Raw genomic sequence first — 25,981 nt, 5'->3', positions numbered from 1 at the left:
ACCCGGAGGTGTGAGACTCTGGTCATCCTTCTGTACGGTGATGTAATCCCAGGTGTCAGGCTGAGGGCTGTTCCTCTCGTCAGAAGTTGTTGTAGTCATTAACACAAACAAAGACGGAGCTCTTTGTTGTTTCCAGAGGCTGGAGAACGTACAGTGGAACCTCCGCTTACTGATCACGTGTAGAAACATCTCAGCAGAAATCACCAAAAAGTCTGAATGTCATATTTTAGATTTTTTTATTTTTTATATCAAATTCTGAGCGCGGATTATTTTTATCACCCACCATCGAAGGCAGAGGGCAATAATGTTTTATTTTTTCCCCGTGTGTTTGATTGTGTCTCTAGTGTTAGCAAAATATCTCACGAACCAGTGAAGACATTTTAATGAAACTATCAGAAAGCGATAACTGGTTGTAGGTTTATTCAAGATGGCTGCCACAGCTAAGCAAACTCAAAAATCACAGCTCTGTCAATTTTACAGATTATGAGTTAAAATTTGTTGTGGTAGTAGCAGGGAGTCATTCCCAACACATAATCTGAAAACTAAATGATCTGTTTTTGTTTTTTTAACTTTGCTAATGGAGTAAACTGTGTCTGTTAGCAAAATATCTCATGAACTACAGGACGGATTTTAATGAAACTTCCAGGAAGTTATTATTCTGAGAACATCTACAGCTGATGAACATTTGGAACTTAAATCAAGATGGCCGCCACAGCTAACTTATCTTAGGAAACACAAAAAGGTGTATAACTCAGCCAGTTTTACACATATTAAGCTAAAATTTAGTGTGGTAGTAGCTGAGAGTCATCCTCAACACACACACATGCACAGAAAGAGGATGAGGATGAGGATGAGGATGAGGGGGGGGGGTCTGCACGCGCAGTGACGACTGAACTCTCTCTCTCCTTACTTTGCATCTCCATCAGTTTTCTCCCGCACCTGAACGGTTTCCCGCATTTTCCCCTACATTTTCTGCTCTCCATTCTCCAACCCAGTTCAAGGAGCGGAACAAAGACCTGCCAGCAGCAGAGTTCCAATAAAAAAATAAAAAATAAAATAAATAAATAAATAAAGATCTAGTGAAGGATCGGAAGGAGCTGCTTCAGGTGGCTGAGTTGAAACGGACGGGATGCGGGATCAGTGAGCCTTTCTCCTCTCTGCTTTCTGTGGATTATTAAAGAACCCTGCAGCCCGGACCGGAACCGGACCGCCTTTGTGTTCAGTTTCACATGACGGATCTCCTCAGAACCATGAACGTGTCGCCGGCGGAGCGGAGGAAAAACATGCGGCAGCTGGCTCTGGAGGTCGGCATCCGAGTTCTGCTTTTCGGAGTTTTTGTGTGAGTAAAAAAATAAAAAAACAAAAGCCTCTTTAAGTAAAGACAGAAAGTAAAAATCCATCTTCTCGTGTAACCTGATGAGTTTTGGTGACTGATGCGGCCATGATGTAAAAGTCCTGCAGGTTCAGCACCATGGACAGATCCGGTAACAGGTTGTAAAACCAGCTCAGGGTTTTACTGCCTGTGTGTCCCTGTGTGTCCATGTGTGTCCCTGTGTGTCCCTGTGTGTCCATGTATGTCCATGTGTGTCCATGTGTGTCCCTGTTTCAGCCCGTGTCTGTGGGCTTTCATTCCTTCTAGTCACAGGAGGTTAGAGAGGTTTCTTTAACCACTTCACTCCATAAAAACCAGAGGAGGGAAGTCCTCAGTGATGCTCGGATTTGCTCCACTGAATATCAAATTCATGCCTCTCGGGTTCAATCTTCAAAACTAATATCATCATAAATTATTAATCGTTTACTGAAGGCATCAAGTCCGTTTGCATCACGATTTCAGTCATTTGCTGATTTTCTCCATGATTTGATCTGGAACAAAAAAACTTATTTTAATCAGAAATGCTGCAGGTTTAAACACATTCCTGATTAAAAAAGATTAAAGTTAGAAAGATGATTTTAAAGCTGGAGAATGCAGCTTCATCTGCTGCATAGATCTTTCTGTATTATGTTTAAAATGTGTCCTTGGGCTTCTTGGTTAGCAGATTTTACAGCCAGGATGAGCTGGTAGCTGCACAAACACAAGGGTTGGTGTCTCTAAAGAGTGAAGCTAAGAAGATTTCTGCTTTCGGTCTTTGTTTGTGATTTCAAAATGTGGCTGATTAACATTTCACTAAATATTTATATTTCCATTGTTATCGTAAAGATCCAGAATTCTGAAGCTCAGTCTGCAGTTAATCAAAGAATAAAACAGGTTTTTTATTGTAACCTGCAGTCAAATCTGGTTTATTTTCATTTCTTTGTTGACCAGAAACAAACAAATGCTTTTTTATATTCTTTAACACCTGTGGCACTTTCATATTTACATTTTATATAGCTTATAGCTTTGGAACTGTTGCTGTATTTTGGCTTATATAAATAATTACAAAGATGGGATATCAGTGATGTTAATGTCTTCTGCAATGCTATTTTTCTGGCATACAGCAAATAGAATATTACCTGTTGCTATGTTTTTTCTTTCAGATTTCATTTCTGGCGCCTTAGCTGTAAAAATTAAATTAAAATTTGTAGAAAAAATAAAATTCTTTCTTCTCTTTTTCGTGCAGTATGGATCATAACTTAAAGAACAATATCTCAGATACAAGCGGCTGAAATGAGCTTCTTCTGTAGGGTGACCAGGTTCAGATTTAGAGATAAAGTGAGGAGCTCCGTCATCATGGGGGAGCTCAGAGTCGAGCTGCTGCTCCTCCTCATAGAAAGGAGTCAGCTGAGGAGGTTCTGGTATCTTGATTAGGATGGCTCCTAAGGTTTTCTGGATATGACCCACAGGGAGGAGATCCTGGTGCAGACTCAGAACTTGCTGGAGGGATTATATGTCTCCTCTGGGATTCACCAGGAGGAGCTGGAGAGTGTTGCTGATGTTTGAGTTTCTCTCCTGGACCTGTTGTCTCCGTGAACCGGCCACAGAGAAGTGGCAGAAAGTTGAGGGTTGGATGGATGGATGGATAGATGAATCAATGGATAGATGGATGGATGGATGGATGGATGGATGGGTGGATGCATGAAAGAAATAAACTTCAATTTAATACTTTATTCTTGAATCAAAAATGTTAATAGACTATATATATATATATATATATATATATATATATATATATATATATATATATATATATATATTCTGCTATGTTAACAGTCACATTTAAAGAACAGTTAAAACTGTATATTTAAAGATTTTTTCTTCAGTGCATAGAGTTAATATCTATGTACAAAGAAGCCAAAGAAACCTGATGATATCCAGTAAGCAGAAAGAATATCAGGACATTAAAATGTGATTTATGTTTCAGTCGTGAGTTTCAAACCTGTGTTTCTGACAGAGAGGAGCATTTAGTTAAACAGTAATTGTTGCTTCAGACACATTTGAAACCCGGCGGATCAGAACCAGTCGCTCTCTGCTCTCGGAGGCGGCGGATGATGCTCTTTGTCTCTCCTCAAAAAGCATCGTGAAAGCAGGATAATTGGGGTCATCTGGAATTTGCTGTTTTTCTTCTCGGCAGGTGTGAAAGGACACTTGTTAGCCTTCACCTCCTGTACCTGGCCATCAGTGTGGATTCAGTGGAGGTGTACTTTGTGGTAGTTTTATTTTATCGGAGGTAAATGACAGCCTCGTGTTTACCGCTGAGACTTAGAAGTCATGAGTCTCTTTGCTTTGTTGCTTTTTGTCTCCCTGTCTCCCTTTGCGGGTTTCATTTCAGTGTTTTCTTTCTCTGCATCTCCGTATTAAATAATACAAATACAACCAACTGCAAGATAAAAAACACAAAAGCGGCTTTTCTCATTAGCTGCTTGGATTCCTTTACAATAATATTCATTAAGGTGTCTTCCAAATAAATAATTATCTTTTATCCTAGATTCATAAACTAATATGGAGCCTCAGAGAAGAGATTTTACATAAATACAGAAGAATTAGAACCTTAAAGCCTTTAATTACATTTAATTTATATATTCAAATAGTCAAAAAGAAGAAAAAGAAAACTTACACACTGGACTGCAAAAGTATTCACCCCCTTGGTACTTTGTTTTGTTGGCTTTCAAACTTGAGTTTAAAGGGATTCTACATTTGTTTATAAGAGATAATTTAAATGGGGAATAAAACGTGTTTTGCATAATACTAAAAATATATACTTTAACACTTTTCACTGCACAACCTCCATTCATAAGACCCCCCAAACATGTGGAAGAAGCTGCTGTGGTCAAACCTTTGGTTCATCAAGAACAATCATGTCAGCTGCAAACCTAACAGCTCTCATGTTGCAGAAAACACCTGCCCCACAGCGAAGCACAGTGGTGACGGCATCATGATACGGGGATGTTTTTCATCAGGAGGGACTGGGAAACAGGACCCAGGAGTGCAGGAGTCCAGGCAGGCAGGTGGAGGAAAACAAAACCAAACTTGTCGATGCAACAAAAATACCAGAGCTGAAACCGGATCAGAACAGAACCTGAGTTACAGAGAGAGAAACAGATCTGACAACAACCAAACAAACAAAAAGACAAATAAACATACAGGAGAGCAGATGGGGATTTTATAAATGAAAACTTTAGGTGCGTAAAAAGAGAAGAACTCAAACCTCTGTTAAAGTTTTATGGGCGGAGTCTGAAAGCTTCTCAATGAACTGAGTGACCAGAAAACAAAATTTGTTTGTGCCAAGAGAGACGATTTGTGTCTGAGGAGAAGTAATTTCATCGTCTGACAAAATGATGCTGCTGAGGAACGGGTGCCAGAATATCAGGCTGGGAAACGCCGCTTGATCCTGGTTTTATTATCAGGATATTTTTAGACCTGGTTGCTGTCAGATGAGGTTAATAGCAGCTAAAGAACATAATTCATCCCTGAATATGATGCTCATCTTCTCTGCATCTTACCCTCATCCATCAGAGGACGCTAAACATCAACCTTTCTCATGAAGGAGAAGCTGTGGGAAAAAACCCGGAGCTCTGTGGGAAGTCAGTGGAAACCTTTTGACCGAGCAGACTGTTTAAGTTAAAGATGTCAGGGATCTGGTTTTGCAGAGAAATGAAGAAGAATGTCATAGTTGTTGGGTTAAAGATGTTTTAAGTGTTGTAACTTGTGGGTCTGATGGTTTGCTGGGGGTCTTTTTTTGTTGGCTTCGCCTGTGCGCCCCTGTAAGGGATTAGTTTTTACTCCGTTCCTCACTCCACTTGGAATCAAATCACAAAATAGTGAAAAATAAAAACATATCTGCACTCGCTGCAGCCTCACATTGCTGTCGCTCTGACAGCTTCATAATTAAAACCCACCCACCCATGCTTTGCCAGGTGAATTTTAATGTGAAGTGTAGCATAATGTAGCATGCTTCCTCCACCTGCGAGCGCCTGCTGCTGCTGGCTGTGAAGAGAACTGAAAGAAGACTGAAAGTTTCACTCCGAGCCGATAGGCAGGAAATCGGAATTTAGCATGGCAAGAGCGGCCACTGCCAAAACAGATTTAAATGTATGAGGAAGTAATCGTAAAATGTAAACACACCGGGGGAAGAAATGAACACCGATCCAATCTCCATGTTCTGAGAAATGGGATGCAGAGTTTCAAATTCAAAAACAGACATCACAGCTCCGTCTGGTTGATTTTACCAGACGTGAAAGAAAAATAAAATTCCAAACCTCCCCCTTTTTAAAAATTAACTAAAATCCTTAAGTAACTTCCTGATGTGCAATAGAGACTAAACTCAAGACTAAAGCTACATGTTGTTGTTCTCGTTTGACCCAAACATCGAGACAAGAAAAACAAAATAAATGCAGGCTGACATTAAAGAGACATTCTGGTCATTTCTGAAGTGATGTTCTGTCAGACAGTTTGTAGAAAGAGTGGTGATGTTCTCTTAGATATCAATTTTTAGGCACAAAAATGGTTAAAAATGTCGTGCAGGTGTGAAAGAACACTGTATTAACAAAGTTAAAACTCAAGACTTTTGGATGTCATCGTTTGTTGAGCTTGTTGCTGATTTCTCCACCGAACAACGCCCGTGTTCCTCCGCTCAAACGCTGAAGATGCCGACTGTATCCATCCGCCTGATCGTCAGCTGACTGACGGTCAAGACTTTTACACAGATTCAAGATGGCCGCCACAGCTAATCAATCTGAGCAAACAGAAAAAATTGCTACAGATCAGTCATTTTTACTGAGCTGAAATTTGGTGCAGTAGTAGCTGAGAGTCATCCCCAACACGCAATTCAGGCATTGTTTAAAAGCTTAGTGTACAAGGAGGCGGGTGATATGCATATTTCATATATATATATATATATATATATATATATATTTAATCAAATTTGAATTGGATCATTTTGCGTCTTCATATAGCATCCTAGTTTTGGACATAATTGATTTAAATTGCTGAACGGACAGACGGAATAGATTCAAATATATAGAAGAAGCTATTTAATTACACTCTTTGTGAAAGAGCACTTCATGAATTTAGGACACGGTTAAGAGGTTCTCTTTGGATGAGATCGACTAAGATAAACTAAAAAGACTCTAAGCCATTCCCTTCCTGAGACATTTAATTTATCATTATTTTCATGGTTATTTAGATCAGAGGTTCCCAAAGTCGGAGTCGTCAAACAACAAGGGGTGTTAAGAAGATTCCTAAACACTAAATAGAATTTTAAGATGTTTACTACTGCCACACTTTTACTATAAGTATTGTAAAATGTTTTAAAAAGCAGTCAAACTAATAAAAAATAAGATTTTCTGGCTCATAAGTAATGCTTATAGACGTCAGTCACAGGAATCTGAGGTTGAACGTTTCTGTTGCTGAAAGGTTTGAGAATCACTGATCAATGTCAAAGTTTTACTAATTAAACTTCAATCTGTGTAGTTTATGGTAAAATACCATCAGCAGCTGTGTTTGTCAGAACTTTAAAATGACAACATCTGACACAATACATTGAGTTTTTCTTTAAAAGTGTAAGTTTCACAGCAGAGAACTGTTCATTGTTTGAGGAAAATTATGAAAGCTGCAACTCTGTTTATGGTAAATAACCTTTTAAACACAACTGTAAAAAATATTACAGTATTTTTATTTAAAATGTGAAATTTACAGTAATTTGCTCGTATCTGTGTTTTACCGTAAAGTTATTGTCTGATGGTTTGATGGTTAAAACACTGTTTATGTTCAAGCCTGTAAGAAGTTTTTCTTTGAGGAATTAAAGTTTTTTAGTCTGTGCATCTTAAAACTTTTACAGCCAACTGCAGCTGAGAATTCATCCATTAGAATTGTCTAATATTCAGTAAACAAACCAAACCAAACAGGGTTCGCTTTGTTTATTTCCGACTTCGCTGTCAGTTGTACGCGCTACAACCCAGTTGCCGTGGCAACAGCCACAGCTGTAACTCAAGGACTTAGCGAGCGGTGCCGGTACGTTGTTTTCTGATGGGGTAAGGAACGAACTCCCTCCGTGTTTTAAAGGTTTTAATGGTCACAGTAAATAAGCCGGGAGTAAAAATTACTAATTAAGCAGAAGTTAAAGAAAACTGTGAGTCACAGGAAGCTCAGACTAACAAGCTAGTAAAACTGACCTCTTAAAGCTTCTCATTGGAAACTATAAAATCTGAGCTAAATCAAATGTTTCAGAGTGTTAGTTTTCTAAATATATTGGTATGCAATTCTGAAATGTGGGTCCACGCTTAATGTAAACAAAGCACTTTTATCTGCGTCGTCTTCTCAACAAATGAGAGGATAAATAATTCATTAACGTTATCAGACTTCTCCATTTTTCACCTGCTCTCTGTAGGTTCAAAACACACAATATAGGTGGCAGCTGCTCACAAATTTTACTTAAAATTCTTATTTTAAAAGTTCACATTAACCATCGATAGGAGAAGAAAACTGTGCAGGTTTTGTTTCTTATTTTATTATTATTATCTCTTAGTTTGTGACCGGTCTTCATGACTTTGTGATGAGTGTCTTTAACGTTAGTGGAAACATTTAAAATGCATGAATGGATAAACAATGAAACCTGAAATTACAGACTTATCGGAGGTCAAAGGTCATTCAAATTGATCAGAATAAGACAGACAAACTCTATCAGTTTATTTGATATTTCATACATGTATTTTAAATTAAATAAGCTTTTGGCAGCTCTAACATCCATCTGACTTTAAAAGTTAACAATTTGTAGATGTAGATCCAGTTTCATTAAATTTGTCCAGTGGTTCATGAGATATTTTGCTAACAGAAAAAAAATTTACATGATGATCTGTCTATCATGGAAGTAAGTGATAATAATAATAAGTAACAAAACCTGTAATAAAACCAATTTAAGGTCAAATGAGGTTTTAGCTGCACAGTAAACTGTTTTTTTAAAAATATTTTTTCTGTTTCCACCTCAGTGGAAGGAAGCTGGCTGGTCGTGAAACATGAAACTGTCAGGCTGAAGATTTCTCACAGTTCCTCCGTTCATTATTTTTATTTTTGTGATTCTCTTTCCCCCCCTCAGGTCTTTTCCATTACTGCCATTTGCAGCCTCATACACAGAAACAGACACGAAGCAGAAGAAATAAAGAAGCCTCCATCAAACACACTCTATAGCCAGAATCTATAAATATATAAGAAGCGAGGTCTTCCTGACTGTCTCTGTGTCCTTCAGCTTCCAGGTTCTGCTGTCAGACCAGTTCAGAGCGTTTTTAGTTAAAACGCTGACAGCAGGTGAACTTACTGAAGGAAACTGGATTCTAAAACGAGGTTGTTAGGAAACATGGCTGTTCGCAGCCTGGTAAAAAAAGGATTAGCACAAAAAATACGACATGCAACCAATAATAGATTAATCAAACCAAACAATGATCATTTGTCCAATGAATTCTCAGGAATCTTGTTTTTTTTCCCTTTGTAAATTTTAGGTCATATATTTTTAAGAACTAAGACTTTCTGCTGCCAATCTACAAACAAAGTTTCATAAAGTAAATAAATAAAAACAAAGTTTTAGAGAATTGATGATCTGGCAGTTTAAATGGAGCCGTTTTTACCAGTTTTTCTGCCTCCGTCTGCTTTTAAACTTGGATCGTGTTAAAAACTGAGAGAAAAATATAAACAGTGTCAAGCAAAACAAATTTAAAATCCAAATGTTTTGGGAGAATCTTTATCTTAGCATGAAATATATAAAATGTGGACGTTCTCACCACCTGCTGGGTTTGGATTGAGATATTTTTTACGAACAGAGAAGAAACTGTCCCGACATGTACAGACAGGACTTTAGATGTGAAATCATATTTGGGTGACAAAGTTCTTTTCCCCGTCAGCTTCCTGTTGTGAGGTAGGCTGTGTAATTGTTATTTTGTCTGAACTGAAGCCGTAAAGGTCGGACAGCTTTTATGGAACTGATTAGTGGATTCTGTCTTCCAGCCCTTCACAGACACAGACTCTGACTAATTTACCCTTTTCCATCATCAAAAGTCAAACACTTCAACATCACGTAGACACAAGTTTTCACTAAAATTAATTACAGTCCTCTGATTAGACCTGATCCGAAGAATTTACCGTGAAAAGCTTCTTGATTGAATCGTCCTTGACTCCAGCATGCCCGCGGAGCTGCGTGACCTCTGTGTGTCTGCTGCTCTTCATCAGATAAATCACAGCAACACCGATCTGCAGAAACAAAATTACGGGACTCAAAAAACCGAACGCCGTTCGCCGTGCAGGAACTGTGACTTAGCAGGAAACACACCTAATCACATTACTGATGGCTCTGCTTCTGTTAGAGGTTTTAATTAGACACATCGCTGAACAAACACGCAGCAAAATCAAACTGAGATCCAACGTGATGCTGCAAAAACACAAACAGTTAATGCCAAGGTCTCAAGAAATATGTAACACAATGACTAGAAGTTAAAGTATGTGGTGTGAATAACTCTCAGCTACTGCCACATAAGATTTTAGCACAATATTTGTAAAACTGACTGAGTTGTGGCCATTTTTCTATTTTTCTAAGTCAGCTGGATGTGGCAGCAATTTTAAATTGGGTTTGCTCCAAAAGTTAATTGTTATTAGATGTCCAGGCAATGATTATTTCCTGAAAGTTTCATTAAAATTGTCCTTTGGGTTATGAGACAGAAACAAACACAGGCAAAAACAGTAAAAAGATGGTTGGGTTCTAATCCAGTTCTTTGTTGTTTACTTGTTTTCTGTTTAAAGACATTCATTGCTGTACAAGGAGAGAAAAAAAAAACTTCTGCATTTCAAGTGAGATCTTCTAGGTGATGTTCACACACGCATATGTTTTTCTGCGTGTGACATCACTTCTAAGATACAAATCTTCAAGGCAGCTGAGAAAAAAAAAAGAAATCAAAATGGTAAAAGATTTTTCAGAGTGGAAAGAAAATCAAACTGATGATGAAACTCAGCCCAGCCAACGGTTTGTCAGAAAACAACAAAAGAAGAAAAACCCGAGAGGGAGACTGGAATGAATTCAAGCCTCATCTATAAAACTTCCACAGCCCGAGGCGAGCGAAGTGAGGGTGTCACTGAGCGAGAGCATCGGCAGCTGTTTGGAAGGTGATTATAGATCCATAAAAGTCCAGACGTTCTGTTTGAACACGTGCCTTTTCTTTTATCTGAGCTCTGTCTTCTAACCTTTGGGCTCTGAGGTCGCTAACGAGCGGCTTTGAGGCTCCGTGGGCGTTACGACTGATCTGTATGTCTTTCTGAACCAGAGCGGAGATCTGTTTCCTGTTGCTGTCAGCTTTTCCAGGAGGAACAATGAGTATGACAACAGTGTCCCCGTCCCACGTTTGTCTCCAATCTGTGTGAGCCTTCAGGATGTCTTTAATTCCCTCCATGTGACCCCCCCTCCTTCCAACTCATCGGATTTTTTCATGATCCTCCACACATGATTTGACTTTTAAGGAGTGAATCGTTCTTTTTTCCCGGGTGGGACGATTAGACAAGATCCAACTTCAATCAGTTTAAAGAAACAAGCTTGAATTTATAAATCCATTCCCCCCACCCCCACCTCCAACCACTAATATTGGGTTAAACATCCTTTACTGAGCATCACCTGGACCTCAGGTTTGTTGTCTCAACGAGCTTCAGCAGAATTCTGGCTCGTTGGGTCGGGACCATGCCAGGAAGGCTATTAGCCCCCTTTATCCAATCAGAAACCAGTTCTGATGCTTTATCCAATAAGAAACCAGTTCTGATATGTGTTTGGAATCATTTTCCAGCTGTAGGTTTGAGGTAAACTTAAAGAATTCGGAGGAAAACCTCATTCTTCATTATTCCACTCACCATGATGCTACCACCACCGTGCTTGACAAGGCTTGTCTATGAATGCTGAAGGCTGAATGACTTTGAGGAAATTTGATGAAGAAGCTGAAACTGAATTGTTAAAGTTAAAATGAGCAAAATGAGCAAAACAGTAGCTAAAAGCTACAAATGTAACAAGTACGCTAAAATAGATTTCAAAGAGTTTTTGAGAAACAAAATGTAAATAAAGGTAAATATTTCAAAAAGCCGAATCGTTACAAAAACCAAAAGTCTCACCAGCCGTCTCCTGAATGAGCTGAACGCTTTGATATGAATGGCTAAAACAGCACAAAGTCAGCAGACGGAGTTAGATTGCAAAAACATACAGAAGAAACTAAAATCAGGAAAACAAAAGTGTGAATTCTGATTCAGATTTCACACAATAACAGGGCTTCACTGCTTTGGCTTCCTTAACCCATGTTTACATTAAAAAGTGGTCATTTCCACCAATCGATGCAGGAGGAAAAGGAAAAGCTGAACAAATCTGTTAAAGCAATATAAACGAGCCTTAAAAGCCGGTGCAGTTTCCCAGCATGCTCAGTGACTGCAAGCCCTGAACCTGTGGAGCATTATAAAGAAGCTCCAGGGAAATCATTGGTGCGTAACGGTCCGGCTCCTTTCCTTCCTGGTGCCCTCCCAACATGCTCCCCCGATTCAGAAATCTCTTCGTGTCCCCGTGGTCGTGTCCTGCCAGCTTCAGACTGCTGCATTTCCTGACACCTGTCTCAAATACAGGTCCCTGACCTTTCTCAAGCTGTCCCTGGAGCTTTCCTGGTTAACAGACAACTGCTGCCCACTAAATTAGTCCCCTTATGGCTCCTCATTATAAAACAGGGTTTTAATACACCCTCTTGATCAGTTTGTTGTGTTTTACACCCAGCACCCTCCCAGGCTTTTGTGTGACATGTGAAGGATGGCGTTTTCTCTCCCCTTTAGCCTTTTTGAGAAGGAATCTCTCGGAGGAGCTTGCCGGGTGTCAATCAGCATCCATCCCGCTCCGCTCCTCTGTTCGAAGTGACGCTTTGCATTCCCGACACATTCAGCCAATTCCCTGACTGTAACCAGGGACACAAACAGAGACTGTGTGACATTTACTGCTCATCTGAAGCTGAATGCAGCGTTTAAAAGCCTGCAGGTGAGAACAGCGTTTTATTGTAAGTTACTGTGATTAAATATGCAGTTTGCTATCGGGGAAATTCAGAGATGGCCGTTATTACAATGTGACTGAGTTTTACAATCGCAGATAAACAAGGTGAGGTGATTTGTAACCTAATCATCTGTTAGATCCCAAAGCAAGAAGCTGTACTAATGGGCGGCTGTGGCTCAGTGGTTAGAGTGATCGTCCTCCAACAGACGAGTCGGAGGTTTGATTCCTGGCAGCAGTGACCCTGGGCATGACACTGAACCCCTCATTGCCTCCGATGTGCCCCGTCGGTGTGTAAATGTGATCTGAAGCTCTGATTGGTCAGATTAGTTTTGTAGAGATGTAGCAGAGTGCTGCATGAATGTGTGTGGATTGCTTCAAATAGGCTGGTTGGCTGGGAAGGTGCTTTATAACTACAGTCTATTTACCGTTTGTTTGGAAACAGCTTAAAGTCTCAGTTTGCAGCAACTAATTCAGTTTCCAAACTCCCAACTACAAATAATTAACCTGACTACAAAACCAACCTCCCCTGCAGGCTTAAAACCCTCTGTATACTCAAATCCTTTTAAACAACAACAACAAAGACCAAACATTCCTTGATGTCACCCAGAGCGACCATTTAAGTACCCTAAGTATGTGTTAGGAATAACTCTCAGCTACTACTACCCCCGTTTTCAGCTCAGTATCTAAGCAGGTTTTAACCATTTATGTGTTTGCTAAAGTGGATTAGCTATGGCGACCATCATGAATCTACAACTTAATCAGTTGTAGTCGTATTTCCTGTTATTCTCTGGGAGTTTTATTAAAATCTGTTCAGTGTGTTGGGAGATATTTTGCTAACAGACACAAGCTAAAACAATAAAAAGCCCCATTAACAGTAATTGTTTGTGGTGCCTTTAATCCAGTAGGAATCTGTTTGCCAGAATGCTGCTAGCTTGATTGAAACCTCTGTTCTTTAAAAACGCAATTATCCCTCAGGCTTTGCTAAATCAACGACACACTCGGGGTCGCATTAGTTTTCCAGACAGCAGCCCGCTGCTCAGGTCAAATAATGATGAAATAAAGTAGCATAATTAAATCCAGATCATACCCTCAGTTTGTCAGGAAGCTGCCCCCCCTCTCCTTCCCTGATCCCAATGCCCCCGTGCAGCAGCAGCAGAGTTTTATTAAACCATCCATACCCGCTACTCTTTATTTTAATCCAGTCGTGGCGAAGGAGGTAAGATTTGATTTTGCTGGAAAAGCAGACACAGGATTTTTCTGAGTAAAAAATGTAACCTAAGCAAAATGTATTTTCCTGTTCCATGTCGTGTCGAGGGTGTAAAGGTGTGGATTTATAATAAAGTGAGAATCACTTGCTGCGACTCTCATCCGTCGTTAGAAATCTCTGTTTTATAGGATGAGACACTAAAAATAAAAGGCCTAGAATTCCTGGGAGGAATGCACATCGCCTGCTGCATTTCAGGATTAAAGGTTTAGACCAAGATCGTCTTACGTTAAAACATGACAGATTTCACTGTCAGTGTTCAGGATGACTCTCAACTACTACCACATCAAATTTTAGTAGAATATCTAATTAAATAAAAACCATTTTGGTGTTTTTTTAAAGGTCCCTTTGCCTCTACAGCGATCATGAATTGGGTTGGCTCCAAAGGTTTATCAGCTGTACGTCCAATGAACGCTTTCTGACAATTTAAATAAAACTCACCCAGTGGTACAACAGCTATTTTGCTAACACACAGACAGAGTTAACTCCAAATAGTTAATGGCTGTATTTAAAGATGTTTAAAGAACTCCTAAAAGTTTAAAAACAAACTTTAGGACTTCTTTTCTGCAGCTGAAGTCATTTCACTTCTCATCCAGGGAGCTTTTTTCCAATTCCACACTGGAGAGTGAGAAGTTCCAAGCTGTAAACTGCAGGAGATGAAGCTTTAGACCCTAATGACCCTCAGGAGGGAAGGGGTGCAAGATTCATTTAGCTCCCATAAATGCCTCATGCAGTTTAAAGCTTGGAACGTCACACTGCCCAGTCTGAATTAAAAAGCTCTCCAGGTGGAAAGTCTTCATCTCAGTTGCTTCAGGATTTACACCAACTTGTTGGAACTTGGGAGATCCATCAAAAAGAAGACGCTATAAAGTACTGTAACCACACAAAAGTGCAACAATTACACGATTTAGGGCTGTTGTAATATTAGCGAAAATGCTAAATTTGGGTTCATTTTGCCTAATAAGTTAAAAGCTCAAATCCTTCCTGTCTGATAACAACATGATCTCCTCCAGGTTGTAATTCTCTTTTTTTTGGTACCAATTGCCCCGTCTGCAGCTGGTTTCGATCTCTGCAGCCAAACAGACCCAGCATCACTCCTGTGTTAGCATCTCTTCGCTGGCGTCCTGTTAAATATAGAGTTGATTTTAATTTTTTTTTTTCTGTTTGTTTTCAAAGATTGGTTTTGCAGATATTGTGCTAAAAATCTGGTGTGGTAGTAGCTGAAAGTCATGAGGTTTAAATATAGAATTCTGTGTTTGATTTTGTGAATTACTGAGAGCTAAAATGAGCATCTTTAAGCAGATTTTTAAAATATCAGCCTTTTTGAATCCATTTCCACCTTTAAAAAATGAAACTTCTCCACTCGGACAACAAAGAGGTCATTCCAGCAGCATGTTGGTCATGTTGCAGATCCACACCAGCTGTTCTGAGCGCCAACAGCCAAAACTAGGCCAGAAATGGGCTCAAAGCCATCAAAAACTGTTTGTCTGTTTGCACTTTTCATGGTTGCTAGAAAATATCAACTATATCCGCTGATTATTAATGAAGATTACAATTCTCTAGTTACATTTGATGGTTTGTGAGGGGAGGAAAGGGAATTGCTCATTAAATTAACCAGACGATGCACTCATAAAAAAAAAAAAAAGAAAAAGAATTTCCCACAGGGCTCAACAGAACCTCTGATCCTAATAGCTTGTAAATCTCATGAGAGACGGTTCAATAGCTCCAGCTCCATGATTAAATGACTGGAGTAATAAGGAGAGTTGACACGTTGGTGCCCCCAAGAATGAGCGCGCGACCGGCATAATCGCTTATTTCTGGTGGGAAAATTCATTTTGAATCCGGTCCCAGATCTGGCAGATGGTCAGACCTCGACTCCAGCTCTCTGACTGCACACACAAGTAGGTTTTTAAGCCCCGCTGATTGGCAGGAGTGGCCCTCCCGAGAGTGCAAATGCAATCAAAAAATGACCAGGCAAACGGCCTTGAGTGTGTCTCTTGATTTTCGAAGATGGCGCGTTGTGACTGCGAACAACTTCAGTGCAATTTGTAACAGAGAGCGAAGAAAATAACTCAACCTTAAGCAGTCAGAAAGGGCGAAGACTGAGAGTTAAAACCTAAAACACCAGAACAGAATGCTCTTTCGCCATGTGGTGCAAAAGTTGGGGGGATTTCAGCATTTGATTAGCAGACATTAAATTATAAACTGTGATAAATCAAGATATACTGCATGACTTTACTGATGCAATTCAGGGATGTGAAGATTAACTAATTTGTACCGATTCATGGACGCCCTGTTGATGCAGTTTTGGGATTAAAGCTAGATTCACCGTTTTATTACGTCTTTGTACCAATAAAATCTGATCCAGTTTTACACTAAACTCATCTCAAGCTGCCTTTCAGCCATTTTAATCAAACTCTTTCAGATACAGTTATTTGCCAGATGTCCCACTCAGAGTATGTGCTGTGAACGACTCTCAGCTAAAACCACACCAAGGATTTACCTCAATATCTGTATCTACGGCCATCTTGAACCAGGTTATTACCAAAAGTGAATCAGTTGCAGATGTATATGCAATAATTAATAGGTTTAGGCTAATAGGAAACATGTTTTTGTCAGGGAGGGTGGGGAAGGAGGCGAACCCAGAGTGCAGACATATCTTAAAACTAATTTATTAAAATAAAATAAACAAAATCAAAAGGCCAAGACTTAAGACAGGTGTAGGTAGGCGTGGCATGAAGGCAAAAGAGTGACTGGGGGAGGAGTGAATGGTGACGGCAAACAAGAACAGGAAAAACTAAACTGAACAATAACTCAAACAGAAACAAGATAATAACAAAAACAACAAACCGCAACACAAAAACCTAAATCCTCACAGTTTTTAAAGGTGACTGAGATAAAATTCACACAGCAAGAAGGCAACATAATAGTATTACACTATTAGTAGTTTTTTCAAGTAATTTTTAAAAATATTTTGATATTTTTACAACATAAGGCAGGCAGTGTGGGTGTTTTTTGTGATTTATTGGTTAAATAAAAATAAATAAATAGAAAGAGAGGGCCTGCTGTTGAGGCTCTGATTAAACAGCTTTTTTGGTTCCTGTGATGAATTTTCAGACTGGAGCATTATAGCTGTTACCTTATCTCGGTGTCTCCTCTGTTCTTTAACAGCAACTGTTTTCCTGTCAGGAAGAGCACCGTGCAACATTTTTATTAATGCAGTCATCAGAAACAAAATGACAAATTTCTACCTGGAGACAAACTGGGTGTCGTAAGTTTTGCCTGAGTGAATGTGCAAATGTGCTCCATCTAAAACACAGCATCCCACCCAGTTCACCCCGCGCTGTCTGTCTTCTTCAGATCCCTCTGATTACAATTATATCTCAGCGAGATAAAATGTTGCTCACGCTGTGCATGTCATTACCAACTGAACTCAGACATTAAGTCGACTAAAGTGAGGGTAATCATCTCTGCTGCACAGACAAAAATACCTTCTGTCACCTCCTGTAACTGATGCATTTCTCTAAAATTACATTCGAAGCAAAAATAGCATCTAATGAAACTAGCATTCCTCGAAGAAACGCACATTACTTACTGCTCTGCATCCCAAAGTTTCCAATAAACACATGATCTATTAGAGAGACGGTGCTCAGCTACCTCCACACCAAGTTTTACCTCAATGTTTGTAAAAGCGACGGAGTTATAGCCATTTTTGTGTTTGCTAAAGGTTGATTAGCCATGGCAGCCATCTTGGAACCAGTAGATTCTGAAAGTGAATTAGTTGTAGATGCACATCCAATAAATATTTTCTGAGTTTTCATTAAAATCAGTCCACTGGTTCAGGATATTTTTTCTCACAGACAGATAAACAAACGCAAATACATATGCAAACAGACATTACATGATCACCCATCTTTAAAAGCATCTGAAAGGCAAAAGAAGAACAAAACTTTTTTGTGTCTGTAACCAAAATCTTTCATGAACCTGTGGACAGATGGCCACCACAGCCAACTGACCTCAGAAAACACTAAATTAACTCCTAAATTTTGTACATTTTTCAGCCCCTGTGCTAAAAGTTGGTGTGGTAGTAGCTGAGAGTCGTTCCCAACACGTCCTCTGAGCCTGACGTCTTGTCTTATCATCTCTTAAGGAAGGCAGCGGGTGATAGGCATTCCTTCAAGTATTATTAAGCTTTAATTTTGTTTGTAAAAAAGGAGGTTTGTAGCTGAAAAAAGCCGCTCAATTCAGTTTTCTGATTGTTTTTCTCAGTAATATTTTGGATTTTTTTGGGAGTGACTCACTCTATCTGAACCAAAACCATTTGGCAGTAATGATCCACCTCTGAAGGTTTGTGCAGATCATGCGTCCCAGAATAACGTATAAAAGAAAGCGTTCGATGTTCTTTTGGATGTGTGTGTGTCTCAAAGTAATGAGGACATTCGGCTTTATGGAAGATAAGTCGTACAGAATGGCAGGCAGACGAGTTGCCGTCTAATAACCTGAAGTTTGGGTTTGGGGTCTGACTGACTTTATCTGTGTGCTCAGTCTTCCTGCGTTTACTCCCCAGGGACAAAAATAACATTCCCAGTCACTGACGCCTGACAAGATGGCTGCAGATAGGGAAAGCTGGGGAAATTAAGTATTTCATGAAGCGTGCCGTGTGTCATTAGCAGGCCGCACGCCCCATACGGTGAATGTAATGCAGCTGAAGTGAACCCCACACACGGGCTCAGCAAGGTGTAAAATGAACCTGAGCCGATTAGTCAAAAAAACGTCCTGACGTGTAGTTATCAGCAGACCGACGGATGGGATTTTCACAGCCTGGGCTTGATGGGCCACGCTGCTCCTACACACGGCCATGATGTCACAATAAGAGACGCACGGCGTGTTTATGCCTGAGGTTAGGTCTGTGTAACTGACGAGACGACAAACAGCTAAATTAGTTGTCTGAATCAGCATTCACACTACTGTTCTCCTGTGGTCTAAAACATCTGCAGACCTTGTGCTATTTTAGCTGTTCATGTATCAAAACGTTCAGCTCATTCAGGAGATGGATGCTCTGACTTTTGGTCTTTGTCACTTTTTAAATTTTTCAAAATATTTAGCTTTATTTTAAAAAACACTGAGTGAGCGTTCTGCTACTTTCAGTGCCTAGCTTCCATTCTGCTACCTTTAGTTTTCAGCTACTTTTAGCTATCATTCAGTTACTTTTAGCTTTTAGCTAGCCTTTTGCTACCTTTAGCTTCTAGCTGCTGTCTTGCTACTTTAAGCTTTTAGCCACTGCTACTTTCAGCTTCTAGCTGCCATTTTGCTATTTTAAGCTTCCATTTTGCTACCTTTAATTTTCAGCTACTTTTAGCTATCATTCAGTTACTTTTAGCTTTTAGCTAACCTTTTGCTACCTTTAGCTTCTAGCTATTGTCTTGCTACTTTAATCTTTTAGCCACTCTGCTACTTTTAACTTTAGCCACCATTTTTCTACTTTCAGCAACCCTTTTGCTACTTCTAGCTATGTTTAGCTTTTAGCTTGTGTTCTGCTTCTTTTGAGTTTAACAACTCGGTTTTAGCTTCTTTAGCAAGTTTCAGGAAACTTATTCATCACCGGATTTTTGCAAAAAAAGCAGTTTCTGTAGTTAAACTTTTTTTTTTGTTGTTGTGTCTTGAGGACAGTTTGCGGGAGATTCATGTTCCATTTAGATGATGTTATTATTCATTTTTCCACAGTTTGATTCACACTGAGAAACCCGGCAGGAATTAAGTTCTTCTTTTCACTTTGAAAGCAAATAAATGAGTTGCCGGAGGGCATGTTGTTTTAGAGAACAGCACACGATTACACTTTCCTGCTGGATTCAAGCAGCTCGCCTGCAGATCCCGAGGAATCTTCGGTGAAGTTTAGGTAATAGCACTAACTTTTTAAAAATAATATTAAATAATAAAATACTTTAAGTTAATGCAGGAAGGTAAAGTCTGTTTTGTGGTGGATTTTGCCTTTATTTGAAACTAAAAGAACAGAAGCGTGCTAATTTGCTCCTGCTCGGTGTGAGACAGCAGTTTGGGTGATCCAAGGTGAAGTCAGCCTTTTCTTTTTTTTTGTGGAAGAACACAAAAGCATTCTTTTCCTGTCCTCTGCAGAAACACAAAAGGAGATCTGATGTACGGCATCCAAGCTAAAGACATCCGGCGTCTTAGAGAAAACTCTCGTGAGTCTGTAAAGTGTTTCAAACTGATCAGTTTACTGTATTTCTGTTCGTTATCGCAGGTTCACAGAGTTTCTGGAGCCCTTTGAGAGAGTTATACAACCTGAGGAGCTTTGGCTCTACAAGAATCCTCTCATTAAGTCAGACCACATCCCCAAGAAGGTCATGTTCGTAAGTACCTGCTGTCTGACTATTCATGCCTCTTATTACAGACTTGATTACTACTAAAAACCCGTTAATTAATGTTGTTTAAAAGAAATGTGTCTCATTATTATTGTTGACTTTGTGTGATGGAGATGTCCTTCATTATGGCCACAGCTAATAGTTCTCAGCAAACACAAAAAAAGGCTAAAACTCTGTCATTTTTACAGATATTGAGCTAAAGTTTGGTGTGACAGTGGCAAATTTTAGCTCCAACATATACTTAGAGCACTATGTGTTGAACAATATTTTTGCTTAAAACTTTGGCATAAACGTTTGGTGTCAAGACTGTTTTTAAATTAGCAAAATATCTCATGAATCACTGGATTGTTTTAATGAAACTCTCAGAAACTAGTCGGCGGGTGTACATCTACAACTAATTAACTTTTGGAGTCACCCCAAATTAAGATATTCCACAATGAGTAGCACTCTCAGCTACTACCACACCACATCTTGGCTCAATATCTTTAAACCGATGTCAGAGGCCTGCGGTAGACATCTTGAATCAGATTGACTCTAAAAGTGTCAATCTTTGTGGTTTTCATTTCAAACCGTCCAGTGGTTCATATTTTGTTAGATGCAAACGGATAAATATACTAAAATTAGAAGCTACATGCAAATTTAGATTTTTATTTTTTTTACTTTTTGCCAAACCAGATGGTTATAACCAGAAAACAAGTCAACATAAAAAAGAAGCTACTCTGTGCAAAACATAAAACGAGCTCAAAGTTACTCATCAGCAAAACATTTGATGAGTGTTTAGTAATAAGCTGCTGAGAGTCCTTTAATCATTTACAGCAGTGAACTAAAATACACAGAATTCCTGCAGTTTGGTGTTTATCTGCAGAGCTCGATGACCAGCCGAGAGCGAAGCATAAACAGCTAGTTTACAGCCTCCATTACTTCTGTTTCCCTTTTCCTATACGCTTTGGACAAATACTGACAGATTTTATTAACTTCAGCAACCACAAACCTTTGCTGAAGACGTGCCTTTAAATTATGAATTAGAAAGGAGCCCCCCCTCCTCCCTGGAGACTCCTGGTGCCGTCAGCCGGCAGTCAGCCTTCTGCAGTGTGTCGGCTCTGACAGCAGCCCTGAAGCTGTGGAGAGTTTATCTCACGGACAGGATCTACATGGAACTGCTTTATGGTTCACTGTGACCTTCATTAAAAGGTCTGAGCTGTAAAAGCCAGGGGGCAGCCTGAAGCGTCACTCTTGGATGCTCTCGTTGCAACAAGTGGCGGGTCTGAATTTGGACAACATGAACGTTTCTGTCCTTGTTCCACACATACGAGTGGATAATTTTAAACCTCCCGTGGCCTTCGGGTCAAATGGACCCAAAGTTACAAGGACTTCTCTTCCTCTCTTCAGCTGCGAGTGTCATGATGGGTAGAGGAGGAGGCGAACCCAGCGCGCAGACTCATTTTCAAAAAGAAACTAATTTAGTTACAATAAACACAAAACAAAGGCTGATGTGGCAGCAAAACTAAACATAACAGAATGCAGGAACAAGAGACAGGCAAACCTGAGACACAAAACGAGACAGCGCATGAAGCGTCAACAGACCAGCGAGTAAGTGGAGGAAATGACCGGGTTTTAAAGACAGGAGGTAATTAGGGGAAGTGGGCACAGGTGAGATGATTGTAAAGCTTGGGGCAGGTGAAGATGGGCGTGGCAGGCAGACAAGAGAAGACAACAATAAACCCAAACCAAAAGAAACCAGAAACACTAAATACAAAAAGAAACACGCAGTAAAACTGAATCCTGACAGCGAGGGTTAAAAAAGCTGCTCAGGTTTATGAAACAATCATAAAAATCTGTTCCTGGGGATCCTTCCTGTGTGAAAATGTGTTTTAAACTAAGTCTCTTTATATATAAAACTGTAACGTATATATTAATAAACATAATCTTGCAACCAGAATGTATATCGATAACAATAAAACTATATAATCTGTTTTCTGCGTCTTATGTTAGTTTTCATTAAAGTATGACATTCATAACACTTGTCTGTAATTTGTACTGCACCCCTGTTAAATTATTTTATCATAAATAATCAGTCTTAATCCTAAATCATTTGTTACTTAAGGCAGGGAAGTACATATCACATTTGTTCCAAAATTAATTAATACATTCTGTGGCAGGAATAATTGCCTCTGTGCTGAGGGGGCTCGAATCTCTTATCAAGTTAGAGTGAATTTTCTCTGTTTGAGCTGGAAGATCCACTGAACAATAAAGAGGCTCATTTGGCCCCTCAGTTTGTCTCTGAAAAATTAGCTCTGAATAATAGATGGGTTCAGGTCATCACCCTGAAGCAGGAGTCCTTTTACAATTAACCTGAAAAACAGACCCAAAGGAATGCTGAGCAGCATCTCTAATAACTGTCCTTTTCTCTCCATCTTTATTCCCTCACAGGCGATTTCCTTCCTTACCCCGCTGGCTGTGATATTTGTGGTGAAGATAATTCAGAGGACAGACAAAACGGAGATCAAAGAGGCATGTTTAGGTGCGTGGAGGTCTTTCATTGAAATGTCATAAATCTCTTGCTGATAGTCAACCTGGGGAGTCTAAATGAACTCAGATTTTTTGATTATAATCCGCTGGTGTCATGTGTTACCTCACTGACTGGATCTTAGTGTCATTTAACAAGAAGATTTGGGGTCCAAACAAAAAACAAAACAGAGTTTACAAAAAACAAGGACTTAAGAAAGAGTCTAACCACACTTCCTGGTGGAAATGCTTTGTGGCATCTATTGGGATTCTTGCACACAGATGGAGTATTTAGATGTTACAGGTTATTCCTCATCTTTTACCTTTTGTGTCAAATACAGCAGTAGCTTTGACAGAACAATGGTCTGAAAACAAACTTAGACTAAAAGTGAGTTGGACAGTTTGAGTCTTAAAATGGCAGCAAATACTCTGACAAAAAAGCACCCAGACTGAACGATGGAAATGAACTTAAACTGCATTCACTGAAATGTCCTATGACTGTACTGCAATGATTATATCAGATCAAATAACGGAGTTGGTAGCACAGGCGCACTGTTGGTCCCACGTCGGTTGGATACAAGTGCCGATTTGGTGCAGAATGGAGTCATACAGCTGTTGTCTTTTTTTTTCTGTGGCAAATTGGCCCACAGCTGTTGTAACTGGCTCTTAAAATCCAGCAGATCTGCACTGGGTCGGACATGACAACCAAGCTGACGGCGCACATGTTAGTTTAGGGAGAGGTTTGGGGACGTGGCTGGCCGTGAGAGGACATGACGCACACACGCCATGAGTGGACAGATGTCTTGTTAATAGACTGGACCAGGGTTTTCTCTAAGGAAGGGTAGGATATGCAGACACATGTCAATGATGTAGTGCTTTGGTGTCAGGGTCATAATTATCCGAACAGGACGTGATCTAAAGTCAGACCCTACGGCTCCCAACGCCATGATGTCAACAGTGATGTTGGTGTGTCTGTCTGAACATTGGCAGGATTGATCCTCCACAATGTGACCCCTTCAGTTTCTGTCAAGTGCTGGTGAAGGTGACTAATGAGTCGATGAGGAATCCTCTGTATTTGCTGATCTTCACTCACAGTTTTGACTTTCTGGTAAAACTATCACTTCACTCATAATGCCACAGCTTATACCCTCTGGTGCTCGTTCTAGCCGTGCCAGCTCCTTGCAAATTGAATCCTTTTACATCCCCATCACCGGTCCAAATGTGGACGAAACTCCTTCCTTCTGGGTGTTTAAATTGTCTGTTAATGAGCGTATGTTTTACAGAGGTTTCTGGACACACCACATTAGCGTTTTAATGCTGCAACCAAGAAAAAGCTTTTTCTTTTTATCGATTTTGCAGTTTTGCCTGGAAGCAAACTGGTCACACTTCAGTACCTTTGCATGCTTAATGGTGTCAATCTTTAAAGGGAAAGTCTGGACATTTCTGAAGTGAAGTCCTGTCAAATAATTATCAATAGTTTACACTTTATCAGCCAATATCAGTCATAGAGATCGGCAAGGCTAACATCTAGCTAAACTAAGATCCAGGCTTATAAAACAACTCTCTCAAAAACGACAAACTGCTGTGAATGAGCGCAACATTAGCTAATATTAAACCTCTGCACTTTTGAATGGCACCTTTTAGTCTAGTTTGTCAAGTTACTACACAAATGTATGTGTGCTGCAAACATACAGACCGTGTTTAATGCAGATGGTGCTGAAGCTGCTGGATGTATCAGTCCACCATCAAAAATGACCCAACTATCCCTTTAAACTCTGACGCTGAGTTGCAGTCAGCATGGTAACCTGTTTATTATTCTTATTATCAGCAATCATCTGTATTTACTGGTTTCAGATTCAGGAGCATTTATCAGACAGCATTCGGTGATTTCTCCAACACATTTCTTTTTTTGTCCCTCCGGGTTATAATTTTTCCCCTGATTCCAGAAACCTGCAGAGACTTTGGCATTTCCAAAAGCCTTAAAAAAAAAAAAAAAAAGTTTGTCACAAATCCAATTAAAGAGACACGCTGTGATGAATCAGGTGGGGAGAGGGCGGCTCGGTGCAGCAGTGCGGAGATTACAGAATTTAACGGGCCCGTGACTGCCTGCAGAGAGGGACAAGCAGCATGATTTACAAGAGCTAATAAGTAAAGCAAGTCTATTATTTTAAGTTTAAATGTAATGAGAGTTTGAGTATGAATATGTACCAATGCTACCTTTAGATCTATTGATTCAGAAACTTCATGAAGTTAAAGCAGCTTGTTTTTAAAAATCACCAGACCCCTTAATTTTCCTAGAAAGGCTGCAAACACAAAACTAATAACCCCCCTGTTCCTGCAAGCTTATTGAGTTCAAGTTTATCCCTTAAGGTCTTCCAATTCCAAATTCACAAATTAATTTTTTATAAATAGTCGAGTTAGATCTGCTTCCATGTAATTAAACTGGGATTTTGTTTTGCCAAAATAGTGCATCTGTTGTTAGAAACATAACGTTGCTCTTTCACGCAGCCTCTTTCTCCTCATATGGAGTAAAAAAGAACACGGTGTTCCTTTTGAAAAAGTTTTCTAATAATCTTTTTATCATTCCAAAACATTCGCTGTTTAATTGCATGATTATCTGTGGGTCTGGAAATAATGAAGTCATTTGAGGATCGTAATTTCCACAAGACTTTTCTTTGAGAATGATGCAGAGATGATCTTGTAGTGCTAAGTCTTAATTTGATTATAAAGTAAAAAAAAAGAAAAAAAAAAGTCATCATCTGAATATGTGATCACGGAGAGTACGGAGGCATTATTATTTAATGTACGAAGCAAAAGTAATCCTCCACTGAGCCATAAAAACAGTTCTCAGTAGAAGCATGGTCTCTGCATATTTGTACTAATGTGTCAAAGCATTAACTCTGAAATTAGGATAGTATTGCACTGCTTTCTCATTCTATTGCTCATCTGTTGCTAAGAAATATTATAAATCAGTACAACACAACAAAAAAAATGATGGTATCAGATTTTTACAATAAGAATGCGTTCAGATGTTTAAGTTTGAAACTGCAAACAGGATCATGGCTACCTGCTGGGGAATGTAACACGATTTGAAAATGGTACACAGATGCAGGTTAAATACGTTAAGAAGACATAATTCAGACCCTCCAGGATATCGTGATGTTGCGATCGCAACTATTAACGCAAAATCAAGCAAACCCCGCAAATTCGCAACTTTTAGCAACTTTGCCCAAAACACCGCAACTTTCCCGCAACTTTAACCCAATATTTATTGTTTCTAAAGTGATTCGCCACCGTTTCTGCGGTCTAGTCTCTTCTTTGTGGGTTTGTGTAGCGTGGAATACAAAATAACCCCAAATAACTCAGGAAGAAGACAC

The 25,981-nt window shown here is 39.5% G+C and overlaps 1 protein-coding gene across 1 annotated transcript in view; it reads left to right on the top strand.

Annotated features, from left to right (window-relative positions):
- Positions 1 to 1,082: 1,082 nt before the first annotated feature.
- Positions 1,083 to 25,981, top strand: part of plpp4 (phospholipid phosphatase 4) — a 41,472-nt gene continuing 16,573 nt past the window's right edge. Inside the window, exons 1-3 of the mRNA XM_017424236.3 lie at positions 1,083 to 1,339; positions 19,979 to 20,087; positions 22,530 to 22,620. Of these exons, the coding sequence (XP_017279725.1) occupies positions 1,230 to 1,339; positions 19,979 to 20,087; positions 22,530 to 22,620 (310 nt within the window). The 5' untranslated portion in view covers positions 1,083 to 1,229. The remainder of the gene's footprint in view (positions 1,340 to 19,978; positions 20,088 to 22,529; positions 22,621 to 25,981) is intronic.

The sequence above is a fragment of the Kryptolebias marmoratus genome, linkage group LG22, assembly GCF_001649575.2.
Source record: "Kryptolebias marmoratus isolate JLee-2015 linkage group LG22, ASM164957v2, whole genome shotgun sequence".
Lineage (NCBI taxonomy): Eukaryota > Metazoa > Chordata > Actinopteri > Cyprinodontiformes > Rivulidae > Kryptolebias > Kryptolebias marmoratus.
The sequence above is the reverse complement of the archived record's forward strand: the minus strand, read 5'-3'. Positions and strand labels throughout refer to the sequence as shown.